The sequence below is a fragment of the Podarcis cretensis genome, assembly GCF_951804945.1.
Source record: "Podarcis cretensis genome assembly, chromosome: 10".
NCBI lineage: Eukaryota > Metazoa > Chordata > Lepidosauria > Squamata > Lacertidae > Podarcis > Podarcis cretensis.
Window position 1 is genome coordinate 53,887,509 of NC_137179.1, and position 16,998 is coordinate 53,904,506.

The following is a 16,998-nucleotide window of genomic DNA, read 5'->3' on the forward strand; positions in this document are numbered from 1 at the left end:
GGACTACAACTCCCATCATCCCTGACCACTGGTCCTGTTAGCTAGGGCTGGTGGGAGTTGTAGTCCTAAACATCTGGAGGGCCGAGTTTGCCTATGCCTGATCCAAATCTTTTACATCTCCATTATGTCCAAAAGTCACCATTAAACTACAAGTGTTATTTACAATGGTTTTTAAGATAAATTATGAATGTTCCCCCATTCCTTATTAAAATCCTGCTCTTGCTGACTTCTGACTCTTCCGGTCATTTTAGCCATTTCGGCATAATCCATCAACTTGATCTTCTCTGGTGGGGACTCTATCTTCTTTCCATCTCTGGGCCAATAACATCTGTGGTCGCATACATAAATAGCCTTTTCTTCTCCCTTGGGATTTCAGCACCTAGAATTCCTAAAAGAAAAGCTTCTGGGTTTTTAGAAAAAGTTATTTTAAACATTTTTTTTCAACTCATTATAAATCATTTCCCAGCAGCTTCACTTTTCAGACCCTATCTCATTGACTCGGTGAGTTTTCCTCCCTTTATCTCACAAACTGCCCTAATGTCAGCTGTATTTTCTGTGGTAACTTCTCTCAATGCAGCGTATATATATATATACAAGGCTTCTTTCCTCACCAGCTGCATCCAAGAGCAAGCCCTCAAAATGTGTGAAACTTCAGGTATCTTGCTCCTGAGCCTCCTTGCTGGAAGTAAAACAAACCAATACGATTTTATTTATGTGACAATATTAATTATTTCTATGTAAATATGAAAACAAAAGGACAACAAACGAATTTGCATATGCATTAAGAAAATTGGCTACTGGCAACTGGATGGTACGCCATTTATTTTAAATAGTTGAGTCACTTTCCTATTAAAAGTGCCCAGAGTGTCTGTCAATTAAACAACCAGAACTTTGTAATGCTAAATCTATTTTTTAAATGGTAAAAAAAGAGAGCAAACGTAGTAGACTGAGTAATTTTTGTCCTGCTAACTGGATGAAAGCTGGAATAGCATTGTTGCTCAAGTTCTGAGTCTGTTTTGGTGAGTTTGTTTTATGTTTTAATAATACTGATTTTTTTATTTTTAAAAATACTTAATATTTTTAATTGTTGTAAGCCAGGGGGCATCAGCACAGTCCCCTCCCTCCACTGAAATTAGACTTAAAGGAAGCATTCTATTGTAGTCAACAGTATAGATTGTGACATGCACTTGTAGTTGTGTGTGTTTGGCACCAGGCACAGTTTCTGCAGTCTGCAAATTTGCCCACTGGCCCAAAAAGGTTAGCAACCCCTCCATGTAAGCTGGGTTTTTTTGTTCAGAAAAGCATCCTATAAATATTTTAGAATACTAAATAAATAAAGAAGACTTAAGATCAATGTGACAGCAGACAAGGAAACCAGTGGAGAGGTGCAGGACCATAATTCAGTTAAAAGCCTTGGCTATGTTGAATGGGTTTTGTCTACCATAACAATGAGTCTCCTGCCTCAATCTACTCAGGAGGGTATGGTGCCACTAGATGAGAAAACCAGCTATATCAGCTTCAACTCTTGAGGCGTTCAGCTCTCTCCAATGGATAGTGAATACATACATGTTTGCAACTTTTATATACCAGAGAACAACATTGCACATCATCAGCATATTTTATTGACGTGGTGGGTTCATATCTATTCACAAATGTTATAAACTTTACCCTGTCTATATATTCTTCTCTCTATAAGTGTGTTTAAAAATTATACTGTCTTCTAACGAAGTATTTGAAACCTGACAACTTGGCTCAAATGAATACTAAATATAGATGGAAAGCACACTGTGTTTCAAAGCTAAGCTTGTGAGTTTAGTTGAGACACTCCAATGGCGTTCCAAAGGACAAGAGGATTAGCATACAGTATGTTTTCTACTTGAACGAAATACTGGAATTCTTTTGAAATGATTTAGAATTAGACTCTGGAGAATTATTCTGAGTTCTGGACATGGTTAAAGACGTAAGTAACCTTCAGCTTTTATGGTTTTGAATCTGCTAATATTTATTCTTTGGTTAGCTGGATTTATTTTCAGATCTTTGGTTAACTTCAGTTACCTTTTCTGCTAACTTCTCTCTTCATCCTGAATAAATTAAATTGGGGGGGGGGGGAGGACAAGTGATGAGTCAAAGACCAAATCAATACTGACACCAACTCACTCAAATGCACGAAAGGTTATAGTTACCGTGTTAAGAGCAGCTGAGTTTTGAGTGCTCATGCTGTTAGCTTCTGCTTCCAGCCACACTCAAGGGAAAGAAAACACAAATCACATGCAACTTCTTGGTATTAATTTTTCATTAGACTTAAGTGCATAGCAGGACAGCTGGCTTTTTCAAACTATACTTAAAACCAGTCAGTCAAAGCAAGTTACATTGACTAGAGCAGAGTTAATTAGAAGACTCTTCCATAGTTCTTGCTTGTTGATTCCCTTAACAGGAAACGTTGAGGAAAACATCTCCCTCAGGGATTTCAAAAAATGCTATGAATACTGGTGGTGAACCTTTAGAATTCTGTGCAACTTGGGTTAAAGCACTGTGTCTGGTCCTTTGTTGAGGGAAACCAAAAATAGAAATAATGAATCATTATATGGCTGTGTTTGATATGGCTCCCTTCCCTGTGTCACAGTTTCCCATAGGAGCAATAATCCCTCCGTCCTGAACTCAGTGTTGCATATATAACATATTTTCGATCAGAATGGGCATGTTCATTGCAAACAGAGCTTTCCTTGCAATCTTCACTAGTTCAGAAAAGTTCTGCAAATCTTATTTTTTATCACTTATCAGTATTTTTTCCTCCATTTCTTTTCTTCTAATGGGAACCTTTTGCTTAGCTTCCTTGTATTTGAATATATAGTACCCTGATGCTCGGTTCTAAGAGAGATTGACAGCAAATAAGCATGCAGAATGGTGCAGGTACATGTGATGAAAGCTGATGCAGCTGTCAGGGATTTCATCTTTGTGCCTCAGGATTGGCTGTTAGTACTGTTAGGATGCGGGTAGCGCTGTGGGTGCCTAGGACTTGTAGATCAGAAGGTTGGCGGTTCGAATCCCCGCGATGGGGTGAGCTCCCATTGCTCGGTCCCTGCTCCTGCCAACCTAGCAGTTCGAAAGCACGTCAAAGTGCAAGTAGATAAATAGGTACCACTCCGGCGGGAAGGTAAATGGCGTTTCTGTGTGCTGCTCTGGTTCGCCAGAAGCGGCTTCGTCATGCTGGCCACATGACCCGGAAGCTGTACGCCGGCTCCCTCGACCAATAAAGTGAGATGAGCGCCGCAACCCCAGAGTCGGCCATGACTGGACCTAATGGTCAGGGGTCCCTTTACCTTTACCTTTACAGAGCCAACCAGCTCATTTCAACACGGCAATGCTGTGCATAAGAGATGAAGTATGAGTAAGAGATAACATAAGATGAGTCTGCTAGATCAGGCCAATGGCTCAGCATCTAGCCCAGTATCCTGTTCTCACAGTGGCCAACCGGATACCTGGACATGAGTGCAACAGTATTCTGCTCACCTGCCCAGTTTCCCAGAAACTGATACTCAGATGCATGAGGTCTCTGACAGTGGAGGTCATGGCGAGTAGCCCTTGATAGCTTTGTCTGCCACAAATTTGCCTAATCCTCTATTTAAAGCCATCTATGTTTGAGGTCATCACTGCTTCCTGTGGGAGCAAGTGCCAACATGCTGCATGAAAAAGTTATGTCATCCTACAGACGTTCTACCCACCACAGAGCTTATATATGGCAGTTCAAACGTACACCAGTGGTACAGTGGGACTTTCTGATGTGCAGACATTCTTCATGACAGCCCCTACGGCCACATCTCCATAGCCACGTCCATTCTAAAACTATTATACAAGGGGGGAAGGGGGGATTAACCAACCTATTATGGCTGTAATACCAAGCCAGCTTTCCCCCACTTTGCTTGAAATTCATAAGACAAACCTGCAGGAGCAGTCCAATGGCCCATCTATTCCAGCATTTTCTTCTGACAGTGGCCAACTAAATGCCTATAGGAAGGCAGCAAGCTGGAGTTGAATTCAAAAGCACTTTCCCCAGTTGTGATCCACAGCCAGTGCTGCCCCACCCATGAGACAAGGCCTTGGGTGGCAGAATCCACAGGGGCAGCAGATCCCAATGTGGATCTTTATTCCCCCCTTGTTCCCAATGTAGAGCTTCACGCTCCTCTTCTTCCCAGCAGGGAGGAGGCTGCCATTTTGTGGTTTGCCTCAAAGGTCCAAATGTCTTGGGCCGGCCTTGTTCACAGCAACCGGCATTCGAGGCTTGCTGCCTCCAACAGTGTAAGTAGGACATCTCGCCTGATGAAGAGTTCTGGTGGAGTCAGTAGCTTGGTGTATGACATTTTGATTGGTCATAATTAATGGATTTTGGACTTTTTCAAATTTAATTTAAGCCTTAGCCCTGCCAATGGAACCTATTTCTTCCTCTGTTTCCACTGAGAAAGGCTTATTTATTTGGCATACAGAAGACGGGCAAAAAGACACCCAGGAGATGCCATTGCTAATCCTGCAGGAAAATAAGTTGAGGGGCTGCTCACTCCTGCTCCAACACCTCACTTAGGTAGACTGAGGTACAGTGATAGATTTCAGCAGTAGAAGTGAATACAGTGGTACCTTGGGTTAAGAACTTAATTCGTCCTGGAGGTCTGTTCTTAACCTGAAACTGTTCTTAACCTGAGGTACCACTTTAGCTAATGGGGCCTCCCGCTGCCACCACATGATTTCTGTTCTCATCCTGAAGCAAAGTTTTTAACCTGAAACTGTTCTTAACCTGAGGTACCACTTTAGCTAATGGGGCCTCCCATTGCTGCCGCACTGCCACCATGTGATTTCTGTTCTCACCCTGAAGCAAAGTTCTTAACCTGAGGTTTAGGGAAGCTTGTAATGTTTGATGCATTACTGTATTTTAATATTTAGTTGGCAGCTGCCCAGAGTGGGCGGGGTATAAATCATCATCATCATCATCATCATCATTTTTACTACTACTACTACTTCTGGGTCAGCAGAGTCTGTAACCTGAAGCGTCTGTAACCCGAGGTACCACTGTAATACTTCCACGTTGCTAAGAAGCAGTCTAATTTTTCAGTTTGAGATAGAAGTATAAGGGCCCCTTACAGTCAATACTGAAGAAAAGATGACTCAGGAGACTTGTGGCACAGAAACCAAGGCACAGGGAAGAAAGTTGGCCAGATATTTTTAATGTCATTCAGCTTGTCCTTGGTGAACTGCCAAAAGGGTAAAAGGTGAAGCCGAGCAGACATTTGTGCACAGCATCAGAACAAGTTGGAAACAAGAAACTTCTCGCAATGTTTGAGAACTTCCTTTGCAGCAGCCCTTTAGCCAGATTTCCTTATTGAGTGGGATGACCACATTTCTGAGTGCAGCGTTTTTTGTGGGGTGGGGAAGCACATGGCCCCAGCCAATTTCCCGCTCTACTTACTTGTGGGAGAGGATGTGGGAAGGCCAGGAGGAGGGAAAGGTAGTGACCTTTCCCCTTACTCCTTCTCTTCCATGCAGAGTAAAATTCATATTTACATAGCCCATTATGTAGGTTAACAGAAAATTTAGTTTGAGCACCAGGCATTAAATGACTGGCATATTTTTTTTGCTTTATAAGAAAAAGGGATGTTAATGATAAAGTGAACAAGGTGAAACTGAAAGGTATAAAACAAACAAAATAATCTTTGCAAAGTTAAAGATTTGTGTGGAGTTTGTTTTTTCAAAAATTCAATCTAATCTTGTTCCTGACCTTCAGATTTTCCTTCCTTTTAACTGGATGTTATATAAAGTACTAACTAAAACAACTGGAAACTAATTGTGGAATGCAAATGGATTTTAAAAAAACTGGTTGCTGCATTCATTTTTCTGCCCAGAAACCCAGAAAAAGTCTCATACTGAGCTTCACACATTGGGGAAAATCAGAAATAAGGCCTGAGCAACCAGTCAGTTAACTGTAAAGTGTACACAGCCATGTTTTTATTCCTCTAGGGCTGTTTCATTCTTTGCCATCAGGTACACAAGAAAAAGAAGAAAAAATAGCCACTCTGATTGTGATTACAGTGGTACCTCGTGTTAAGTACTCAATTCATTCTGGAGGTCCGTACTTAACCCGAAACTGTTCTTAACCTGAAGCACCACTTTAGCTAATGGGGCCTCCTGCTGCTGCTGCACCGCCGGAGCACAATTTCTGTTCTCATCCTGAAGCAAAGTTCTTAACTTGAAGCACTATTACAGGGCTACCCTGCACCCTTCAGTATTTTCCTCCGTTTCTGCTGTTAGTTTACATGTTTTCTCCTTCATTCCACATTCTTCAGATGAGGCCTGTGAGACTTCTCATGTCTCCCCATTAGCTGCCCCATGAATGGGGGGGAAGGCGCCTGTGTCAGCCACCATTACCATGATCGCTCACAGAGAGAAGTTCTTGGCACCTCTCCTTTGTTCAGAGTGACGGGGAAGATCCTAGCAAAAGTGTAAGCATATGTGTTCCAAGTAGGAGAAGCTGAGTCACCACAAACAGGAGCTGAGCAGGAAAAGCAAACAGTGCCTTGTGCATTTTGAGGGCATATTTACTGAGCAGGTGACATAGGAGGTACTGAACTCCATACCAGCAGCCATCAAGGTCATAAGGAAAACCTCGGTGAAAAGTTAGAGTTAAACATCATCAGCATCAGCATCCCATCATAGGTGTTTGCTGCCTAGAAGAGCAAATATATTGATTAGAGACATGTTGCCAAGTTTCATTAAAAAAAGAAGAAGCCAGCATGATGTAGTGGTTAAGAGCGGTGGACTCGTAATCTGGTGAACCGGGTTCGCTTCCCTGCTCCTCCACATGCAGCTGCTGGGTGACCTTGGGCTAGTCACACTTCTCTGAAGTCTCTCAGCCTCACTCACCTCACAGAGTGTTTGTTGTGGGGGAGGAAGGGAAAAGAGAATGCTAGCCGCTTTGAGACTCCTTCGGGTAGTGATAAAGCGGGATATCAAGTCCAAACTCTCTTTCTTCTTCTTCTTCTTCTTCTTCTTCTTCTTCTTCTTCTTCTTCTTCTTCATAGGTGTGATGGAGAGTTCTTCCGTGGAAAGTGACTTACAAAACTTTCATAAAGAAAGGAAGCTTTATGCAGTTGATTCTTTGAACAACTTAAATGAACAAAATCTTTGTGCAGATCGATATCGGCACGCCGGTATGTATGCTGCAGACCATTTGTCAACCACCTTTCGGGATATCAGATTAACGCTACTCGTTTTGTGGCTTATTTGTCTAGATAAATGTGTTCTCAGGGTGGTTTAGTAAGAAGGGACCAGGTGTTAACTGTGCATCTAAACCATGGGTAGTCAATGTAGACTCCAACTTGAGTCAGCACCTTGCAAGGTTAAATTAACAAGTTGGCATTCACAATAGGTGGACAGCGTGGTTTGTGTGAGAGACATAGCTTAAATCTATCTGTCTTCTGTGCACATTTTAAAGATAATAGTTCAAAATATATGACTATAGGTTTATTTACACAACTGTGCAAAACTATGATTTTCTTTGAAGATGGGGCTTAGTGGTGATATATATTTTCTTCCAAAGAGTGAATTTTGGCAGCTGCCATTTGTCGTACCAAAGTGCTCCAGGGGTAATAAAAACTGCAGTGGCCAAAAAAATCCGTTCTGCACAACAGTTAAAGAATGGTACAGAGACTCTGTCTGCTGTTTCCTTTGATTTTTCTGTTATATGATAATTTATGAATAAACACTGAACTGGTAGTGATGGCATTCTACTAAGCTGCTTTGAGTCGCTCTGAAAATAAAACAGGGGTTTTTTTAATAAATAGAACAATATGCTGAGGCTGTTAAAAAATTGTTACTTGCCTACTTGTTCACTGCTTTTCAGGCTATGAACAATGTGCTTCGTCCATTAGCTGCTTTCAATGTGTACCTTTTTCTTTCTCTAGAACTTTTTAGCTGCCGTATATTTCCCCGCTGAATTAATTAGCTGCATGCGCAGCACAATCCCACGCATGTTCCCAGAGAAGTCAGTCCCACTGTGCTTGCTTCCAAATCAATACATTTAGGACTGCCTTAAAACGCCGTATATATTTATTTGATAGATCTTATATTTCACCATTCTTCCCAGATTGTCCTCCATCCAGGCACTGACCAGACCCAGATCTGCTTGGCTTTATCGAGTTGGCTGCGTCCTTTGTCTTCAGAATGTGCCCTTAATCAGCTTGTCAGAAGGCTATGAGATTTTCATTTTGTCTGGTTGTTCTATTTCGATCTGAATCATTTGACTCTAAACTTCACTATTTCAGGGATGGGGAGCCTGTGGCCCTCCAGAATGAAAAAGAAAGAAAGAAAGAAAGAAAGAAAGAAAGAAAGAATCTTTATATGCGCCAGCCATCGGCCATAGCAATAAAACAACAATGCTATATACAAATAATTGAAATAAAAAGTCAATTATATAAAATACATTTTAGGGTTTTGTGTGGCCCTCCAGATATTGTTAGACTCCAGCTCCCATCATATCTTACCATTGGTCTTGCTGGGTGGAACTGATGAGAGTTGAAGTCTAACTGCATCTGAAGGGCCACTGCTTCCCTCTCTGCTATGGAAATGCAACCCTTTCTGGGATCATCGTTTCTTCAGCAGGGGTTCAGTTGACCATGATATTCCCTTGACAAGACAGATAAGTTTCCCCGCTCCATATAGCCACATCCAATAATCATTTTTCAGTTGCTCCACCCTAATTTTATTCTCATGTGTATTTGTCTCTACTGTACACATGGTAACAAATGTTATTTTTAGCTCTCTGTGCTCAACTCCCTTGCGGTGTTCTGAAAGTTCTTTGGAAGTTATTGTCTCTTGGCAGCATTCCACATTTTGATGCTGGAACAGATACAGAATCCTGTGGCTTGTCCTTAACTTAGAAAGCGTGCCTATATACAATTTGTCTGAAAGTTCTCGGTAAAATGTGTGCTGTAGAATGGTTTGTTTGTGATCAAATGGACAGGCGTGTCAGGACTATCTCTAAGTGACTTGAGTCCCTCAGCGTGGTGCCCTTTGCCAGCCTGCAGCTTTTCCTTCTAGGTCGCATCACAACTGACTCTGCCCTCCAAACACAGGCTTTGTCCTTCTAACTCTCTAAGAGCTGGAGGAGGGGCCCCACCCATTTTTCATCTGACACGGAGCCGCCTTTCCTTTGTTGTCTTAATGGCCCATTGCCTTTCTTTTGTTCCCGGCTGTTATCTCACCAGGAAGCTAGCCCAGCTTGATTAGCTTTTAAGGCTTGCTAGGATTATACAGGTATCACACCCAGAAACTCATAACAATATTATAAAACATGAGAGGGGTAGGGGTGTGTGTGTCCTGATAACCCATATTATGTGGTGCCACTCAGCGCTGCTAAGGGTTACTATGGGCTTCCAGTATGGTGAATTCATCTTAGCACTAGAGTTTGCAAATCAATGCAGGCTTTGAGTTTTTAAAGGATTGCTTCTCAGAGTCATTTGTTTTCCCTTCGTTTGACTTCAGTGGGCGGCTCTCCAGTATGCGGTTTGGGAATGCAGCCTTGGAGATGTGTGCTCTTGCCCTCTAACATTCAGACAGATGCCCTCTTTATGGCTGTCAGCTGTTTTTATGCAGGAATCTGTGATCAGCTTTCTAAATTGCAAACATCATTGGGAATTTTATTATGATGTTTTCAAGTAATGGTTTTATGAGATTTTTTAAATGCCCCAATTAATGCAATGCCTTTGTGTATGGTAAGATAAATATGAAAACTGAAATTTCTACATTATTTTGTTTTATTACATTTATATCCCACTTTTCCTCCGAGAAGTCCAAGGTGGCATACACTGCTTTCTTCCTCTTCATTTTTATCTTCACAACAACCCTATGAGGCTAAGAGACAGTGACTGGCCCGACGTCACCCAGTGAGCTTCATGGCTGAGCAGGGATTTGAACCCTGATCTCCCAGCTCTTAGTCCAGCATGCTAACCACTATGCCACATTGGCTCCCCACCATATTTATGTGCTGAAATGCATTATCAGGTGCTCATTTATTTATATTGGATCTCAACATGGGTGATATATAACGCAGCAAGCCTGGAACCATTTTAAATGAGCTTCTGAAATAGGTCCCTTCACTTTAGCCTGGGTAGAGACGCAAGGCTGCATTTCTATTTTGGCCAAGAACACAGCAGCGCCACACTGTTAGCAGCTTGGCAGGGTTTATTGCTCATGGATGGTTTTCAATACTTTAATCTAAATTCTCTTGGCCAGCTCACTTTCTAAGGACTGCCCATTAAGCAGAGCGGACAAGAGACATTTGTTAAAGATAGCTTATAGTGTTTGAAAGCCCACCCTAAGGGTATTCCACATTTCATTCCTGTGACTGGGAAGCTGCCTCCATCGTGATGGAACTCAATAAACTTAACACATAATAGGTTTGTTATGAATTGGAGGAAATGGGGGAAAGAGGGGGACAACTATTAAAACTCTGCAAACTTTGGTTTCTCCTCAGGCACGAAGATTTGTGTTAGAAAAATTAGGCTTGCTCTCAATATTTGTCCAGTACAGCCAATTCTTCAAGTAGGGATTTATGCTAGTCCACTCTGTTGATTCTCTGAGGGCTTTCTGTGACAGATACTTTAAAAATGGTTCTGTTCATGCCTGGCAGAGAAGAATCAGGGCAGTTGTGGGGAAACTTTGACCCGCCGTATTTCCTTCCATGCCTAGCCATGTTTGCTGGGGCTGACGGGAATTGTAGTTCAATAACAACTGGAAGGTCAAAGGTTCCCCACACCTGTCCTAGGAGGTTGTTAAAAGTCAGCTACTTATTATGTCGTCACAATTTTCTCTGTGCCTCACGTCCAGTCAAGAGTGTGCCAAGAAGTCAGAGTCAAAGGAAGGCTAAAGAAAACATCAAAGTCAGAAATTTGTTGTCGCTCAGGCAAGGACTCCAAACAAGCAGCCGCTTACATCCTTTCCTGTCCATTGACCAACCTGGAGTCAGTCCAGGGCCAGAATTGCTCCTCCCAAGGGCAACCACAGGTGGAAGACATCTTGCACTTTTTACTATATTGCTCACTATACACTGGACCCAGGAGGTGATTTCTCACCTGGCCATCCATACAGGAAAGATGTCTCTCCCCAGCAGAGAAGGTCCTTTGGCTTCTTAGCAGTGTAAACGCTTCAGTGACTCATAAAGACATCCTTTTTGCTTTGGCAGCCAAAAAGATCAGAAAGAAGACTCTGGACCAGGCTTCCTCAAACTCGGCCCTCCAGATGTTTTGAGACTACAATTCCCATCATCCCTGACTGCTGGTCCTGCTAGCTAGGGATCATGGGAGTTGTAGGCCAAAAACAACTGGAGGGCCAAGTTTGAGGAAGCATGCCCTGGACAATTTAGAAGTGAACTGTAAGGGAGACACAGAGACCTAAATAGAGACTATTATTTGTGGCACGGCACCCCTTTTGCTTGTATTTATTTTTTATTCAGATTTGTCATGGTCAATGGCTAGTACTGTACAATAAAGTTATTTGGATTGGTTGGCTCCCCACATGGGCCAATCACACACATGGACACATCTGAAGTAACAGTCTATTGAGTAAGCATGTGATGCATTTTAAGTCACCTTTTAAGTGAATAATTGCTTATCACGCTGAAATTAAGAGTTTCTTGAATGACATGATGGTGGTGCATTACTTAGCAGGGGGAATACATGGCTCCAGTTCAGAAATTATTAGCATTTCCCATTATTGTCTTCTTAAAACCAGAGCCAACTTGCTATGTTTATTCTCAAAGGCCATTGCATGTTTTCCTCTTAGAATTTTGTCTTTGTTTTACAGCAGTCTGGGAAGAGAACTTACACAGTCGGAGGGGTTTGACAATTCAAAACAGCATGAGATGCCAAAGCTGGTTCTTTGTTACATTGATCATTACTTTAATTGTCAGCTTGGCACTAGTTTCTTTTGTAATAATCTTAATAGGTAAGTAAGCATGCTTTAGTTCTTACGATATCGATTGCAAGGGGAGGATAGGATGGAATTTAATGGCCTAGATTCTATATGCTTTGTAGCATGTTCTCATCTTTGATATGTGGCACAATGGATAAATGAATAGATGAATGAATGAACGAACAATGCTCACAGTGGCAATAAAAAGTATTTTAGTATAAAGCTGTGTGAATAGCTAAGAAGCTGATCTTATGTGAATGGAAATCTAAAACCCACCATCCAGTCAACATTGCCTTGTTTTGCAACTGGCAGGGAGGGAACAGGTGGTTTATATTAAAAGAGACTTGGGTAATGCAATTTGATCTCCCTTCATATGGTGTTTTAGAAATGCTATGTGATTCTCCTGTTCCTCTCCAACCCCCTTCTCTCTCTCCTTTGTACTTTCCTAGCATAGGCATGGGAAAGAATGAGAATGGGAGTATGTGGGCGTGTAAATTGTACAGTTGGTGTGATTTTGGCTGGAAGTTAGTTTGAGGTGAGCTAAATTCTGTACATGAAAAGGGAGGAACTCAGAGGAATTTGGGGATTATGATTGTCACAAACGGTAATACAAAGGCAATGTTTTGAAATTATAAATCACATGATATAATAAAATGTATAATATTGTAAGGGGGGGGGTTTAAAGTCATTTAAAATGGAGAACTGCTGCTGAAATGTTACTCCAGGAAGGCGGAGATGAACACCAAATAAATGCAGAAGAACACGGTCTTTGGCTCAGTAGATCAGGGTTAGTGTGGATGCCAAAAAACTACTAGTCATGATTTTCTGATAAAAATTTATATTTGCTGCTGTTCCCCACTCATAAGCACAGTTAACTTTGCTTGGGACATGGCAAAGTAATAAACGCAGCAGTCTTGTAAAGAGCCAGTGTGGTGTAGTGGTTAAGAGCGGTAGTCACGTAATCTGGGTAACCAGGTTCGCGTCTCCGCTCCTCCACATGCAGCTGCTGGGTGACCTTGGGCCAGTCACACTTCTTTGAAGTCTCTCAGCCCCACTTACCTCACAGAGTGTTTGTTGTGGGGGAGGAAGGGAAAGAAGAATGTTAGCCGCTTTGAGACTCCTTAAAGGGAGTGAAAGGCGGGATATGAAATCCAAACTACTACTCCTCTTCTTCTTCTTCTTCTTCTTCTTCTTCTTCTTCTTCTTCTGCTGCTGCTGCTGCTGCTGCTGCTGCTGCTCCTGCTGCTGCAATTCCCTGTATTATGAACCATATTCAATCTGACAATTTGTGCGCTGGTTTAAACATTGCCTTTTCTTCCATAGTTCACACTGGAGACAAGATGGATGAAGTGTCAAGAAAAATAGTGCTAGAAAAGAAGAGCATTGATGACCTTAAGGAATTAAACGACTTGATTTTGCAATACCTTAATCAGACAGAATGGATGGGGAGTATAGGAAACTTCAGCACAAAGCAAGCAAGGGAACCAGGTCCAGGCTATTGACTAAGGGAATACTGAGCAGCTGGAAGGATCAGGAGAGTGTGTCATTTTTGCAATAAAATCCACTCTCAGTATACTTACCTAATTCCTGACATCTGTGCAACAAAGCTTTTTATCAATCATTCTGCAGGCTCCATAACTCTTAATAGTGAACTTTAAAAAGCCTGCTAAGCATTTGTTTCTAGAACTATGGTGCATAGGTTCTTGCTCATTCCTTTGGTTATTTATATGGATGAACTTAGTTAAAATACGTCTGATTTTGAGGTGATGCCTCTAGATCCCACACCTACAGACACTTGCAGATGGCGCAACATCCTGTATTGTGGTTCCCGTTTCTTGTTCAGTATAAACAAAAAAATTAGCATCTGCTTTCTCTAAGGTTGCATATGTTTATAGTGGCACATCATAAAGTGTCTGCTTTGTCTTGTGTTATAAAATTTGCAAGTGAAGGTAGATGGGATTTACTCCTTTGCAAAGCACATTTTTAGGTTTTTTTATTATTATACAATTAAGGCAAGCCTTGATTTGCAGCAGTGCAAATGTTTGGCTGGTTTCACACATGTGTATACATCACATGCTTTCTCAACACTTTAAGACTCTCAGCCAAATGTGTGAATTGTTTCTGTTGAAAAGCATTGTTTGAGATGACATCTAGTGTTGTGAAAGTTCTATCTATAGTGATTAATCTGTTCAATGAAGGCTGCTTGATCCCAGACATAGCACTGGGTAGATCCTTTTGAAAGTCCCTCCCAGCTGTTATTGCCCGTTAAATGTGCTACTTGCAGTAAACAGCATTTGGGAGTAAAAAAAATTGGCAGAAAACAATTGTATATCCCAATGAAGTGTAGGTGGGTTCCCACGAGGCAAGACACAGTGATAACAGCAAGAACCTTTATTGAACTACATCAGCGGGAAACAGAGGCAAAGCAACTGCTTATATACATTTCTGAAAGCCTGGGCGACTCCCACTCCTACTGTGATTGGCTGTCTAAACTCCCAAGCTGCGAATCCTGACTCAGAGTTCAAGGGCCAATGGCAGAGGCCCAAATCCTGAAATGTTCTGTGATTGGGCATCATGTATCGAATCAGAACACAGGAGCTCAGAATCCTTAGTCCAGACTCAACCTCAGGCAAACACAGACCACAGAATACATAACAGTCCCCATTCTGGATTCAGAATACGTTCCAGATTGAAGTCCTGTGCCTGCTTTTTCTTCAAAATGAAAGTGGACGCTTTAAGCACTCTTTTATTTTATTAAAAACATGTTTATTGTAACATGTAGCTTGGCCCTCAGTGACACTATTAACTCTTTTTGTGCATGGCTCTTGCTGTGGTAATTTTCCAGAAACGCAGAAGTGTTCTTCTTGTGTGTGTTTGCTTTTTATGTTTGCATGCCAGCAATTAGGGACTCTCCTGGCTGCACCACGGGTATACTAACACTACACAAAATGAGTGACTACCAGGCATGTATATGGGGAATATCTCCATGGATTAGAGGTTTACCTGCCATGCTCACATCTTGTATAACTAGCATTTAACTAAAGCACCAGGAAAATGCAATCCCAAAGAAAGCAAAAGTCATTGTCAGAAGGTACAGAATCAAATACTGTATTTCTGAAATTGCGACAACTCAACGTTGTAAAAATCAGGTGCTTAGCTAAGAGTCCAGCTCTGGCATGATTACAGTTAGTGCTTCCTGCCAAAAGGGGAGGAAAAACATTCCAACCGGTTTACAGTTTGAGCTTTATAACAAAGGATTCACATACAGAGATGAATCGTAAAGAACTACATTTGCCTATCAGAACCAGCTCCAGCGTTTTCAGTTCAGGAATGGATTTATATAACTGCATTTCCTGACTATTTGCTGTCTTCTAGACTGGTTTGCCACTGTTTGCAATGCACTTCACGATGCACTGATTTAAAGTCCTGAATAGCAATGAGCTTGTTCCAAAGGAATGAGACTCACATCTATGCAGCCCATTTAAAATTCCGAAGAACGTACAGTGTTGCAGATGAATGGAAAGGCACATTCAACATTTATCAATAATTATGGTTTCTTTTGTTTCCCAGTTGTATCCTCTACTTAGCAGCCCTTCACTCCACTTTTATCCAGGCTGAGGAATACAGTATAGCTTACCTGCAAAGTGACAAGGCACCATTAATAAGCTTAAAGCACAAAACACTGAATCAGCTGAAGTTTGGGATTATGCCAAAAAGAGAGCAAATTACATCACATAACCACTGCACACTGAAGGACCAAATTGGATCCGAAGGTCATCTTGTCCAATTTCCTACAGTAAGAATTTTCATATTGTTACAAGCTCTCTATCATTGTCCAAGGGGGGATAAATGGTTTCTGGGGCAGAACTACAGGAGTTAATTTTCTTGGGATGAAATAATACTCTGGAGATTTATGGTATCTTTTAAACATTTGCTTCATGTGAACAGAGCATACTGGCAGCAAATAAGTGCTCTTTCAGCAAGTAGCAGCGCCACTGATGTGGCATCAGATTGTCCCCAGGAAGCAAAACATGTTGTGCAACTTGCCTGTAGGCTGTATCCCCAGATCTGGCTAACGTGAGCTAGAAACTCTTATCCCTTTTCCTTGTGCTTCTTTATGACAATTGAAACTGCAAACTTCTCCCTCCCACCCAGCCTCTTTGCTCCCTTTCCTCAGTTCCGATGGGTATGTCAAAAGCTGGAGAGCAATACCCATCTATTAGGAGATTTTATTTGATCTTTAGTGCCCACTGTTGAAAAACCAACTGATACATCCTGTATGTAACAATCAACTCTACAAAGAGCAGCTGACTATTAGCTGTAAAAAATAGCCATCTAGAGAACAGCACATACAATCTGCGGTATAGTGTGCCATAAAAGAAAGAACAGGACCCCAGCCTAAAAATATTTATGTGCATTGATGGGTGTGGGCAAGAATATCTGCTGCTGAACAGATTGTCAATGCTTCCAGGGCTGTCAGTTCAGATAGTAATATAAAATAAAATAATAATAATAATAATAATAATAATAATAATAATAATAATTAAATACCCCGCCCATCTGGCTGGGTTTCCCCAGCCACTCTGGGCGGCTTCCAACAAAAGATTAAAATACAATAGTCTGTTAAACTTTAAAAGCTTCCCTAGAGAGGGCTGCCTTCAGATGTCTTCTAAAAGTCTGGTAGTTGTTTTTCTCTTTGACATCTGGTGGGAGGGTATTCCACAGGGCGGGTGCCACTACCAAGAAGGCCCTCTGCCTGGTTCCCTGTAACTTGGCTTCTCGCAGCGAGGGAACCGCCAGAAGGTCCTCGGCGCTGTACCTCAGTGTCCAGGTAGAATGATGGGGGTGGAGATGTTCCTTCAGGTACTATATAACTGTTGCAAAGAACACCAAACACATTCACCAGATAGCTGGATGTTTCTCTTTTCTCCCTACAGCATGCTTTTACATGGGCAGAATCCGATCCAGAAAAACAATTTGTAAATATATGTTAATGAATACCTTGCCAAGTTGAGGTGCGGGACTGAGCAAATACAGGGCCACTGA

General features: G+C 41.7%; 1 protein-coding gene across 2 annotated transcripts; it reads left to right on the forward strand.

The window, feature by feature from the left end:
* The first annotated feature begins 1,770 nt into the window (after positions 1-1,770).
* Positions 1,771-13,829, forward strand: LSMEM1 (leucine rich single-pass membrane protein 1). 2 transcript variants are annotated; one of them, XM_079994449.1, is made up of 4 exons: positions 1,771-1,960; positions 7,065-7,193; positions 11,848-11,985; positions 13,276-13,829. In XM_079994449.1, exons 2-4 carry the CDS (start codon positions 7,070-7,072, stop codon positions 13,452-13,454), a joined length of 441 nt encoding a protein of 146 aa, XP_079850575.1. In that variant the 5' UTR covers positions 1,771-1,960; positions 7,065-7,069; the 3' UTR covers positions 13,455-13,829. The 2 variants fall into 2 exon arrangements, with proteins under 2 accessions (XP_079850575.1, XP_079850574.1); XM_079994448.1 differs by having other exon boundaries at positions 1,778-1,960; positions 11,845-11,985.
* The last annotated feature ends 3,169 nt before the right edge of the window (positions 13,830-16,998 follow it).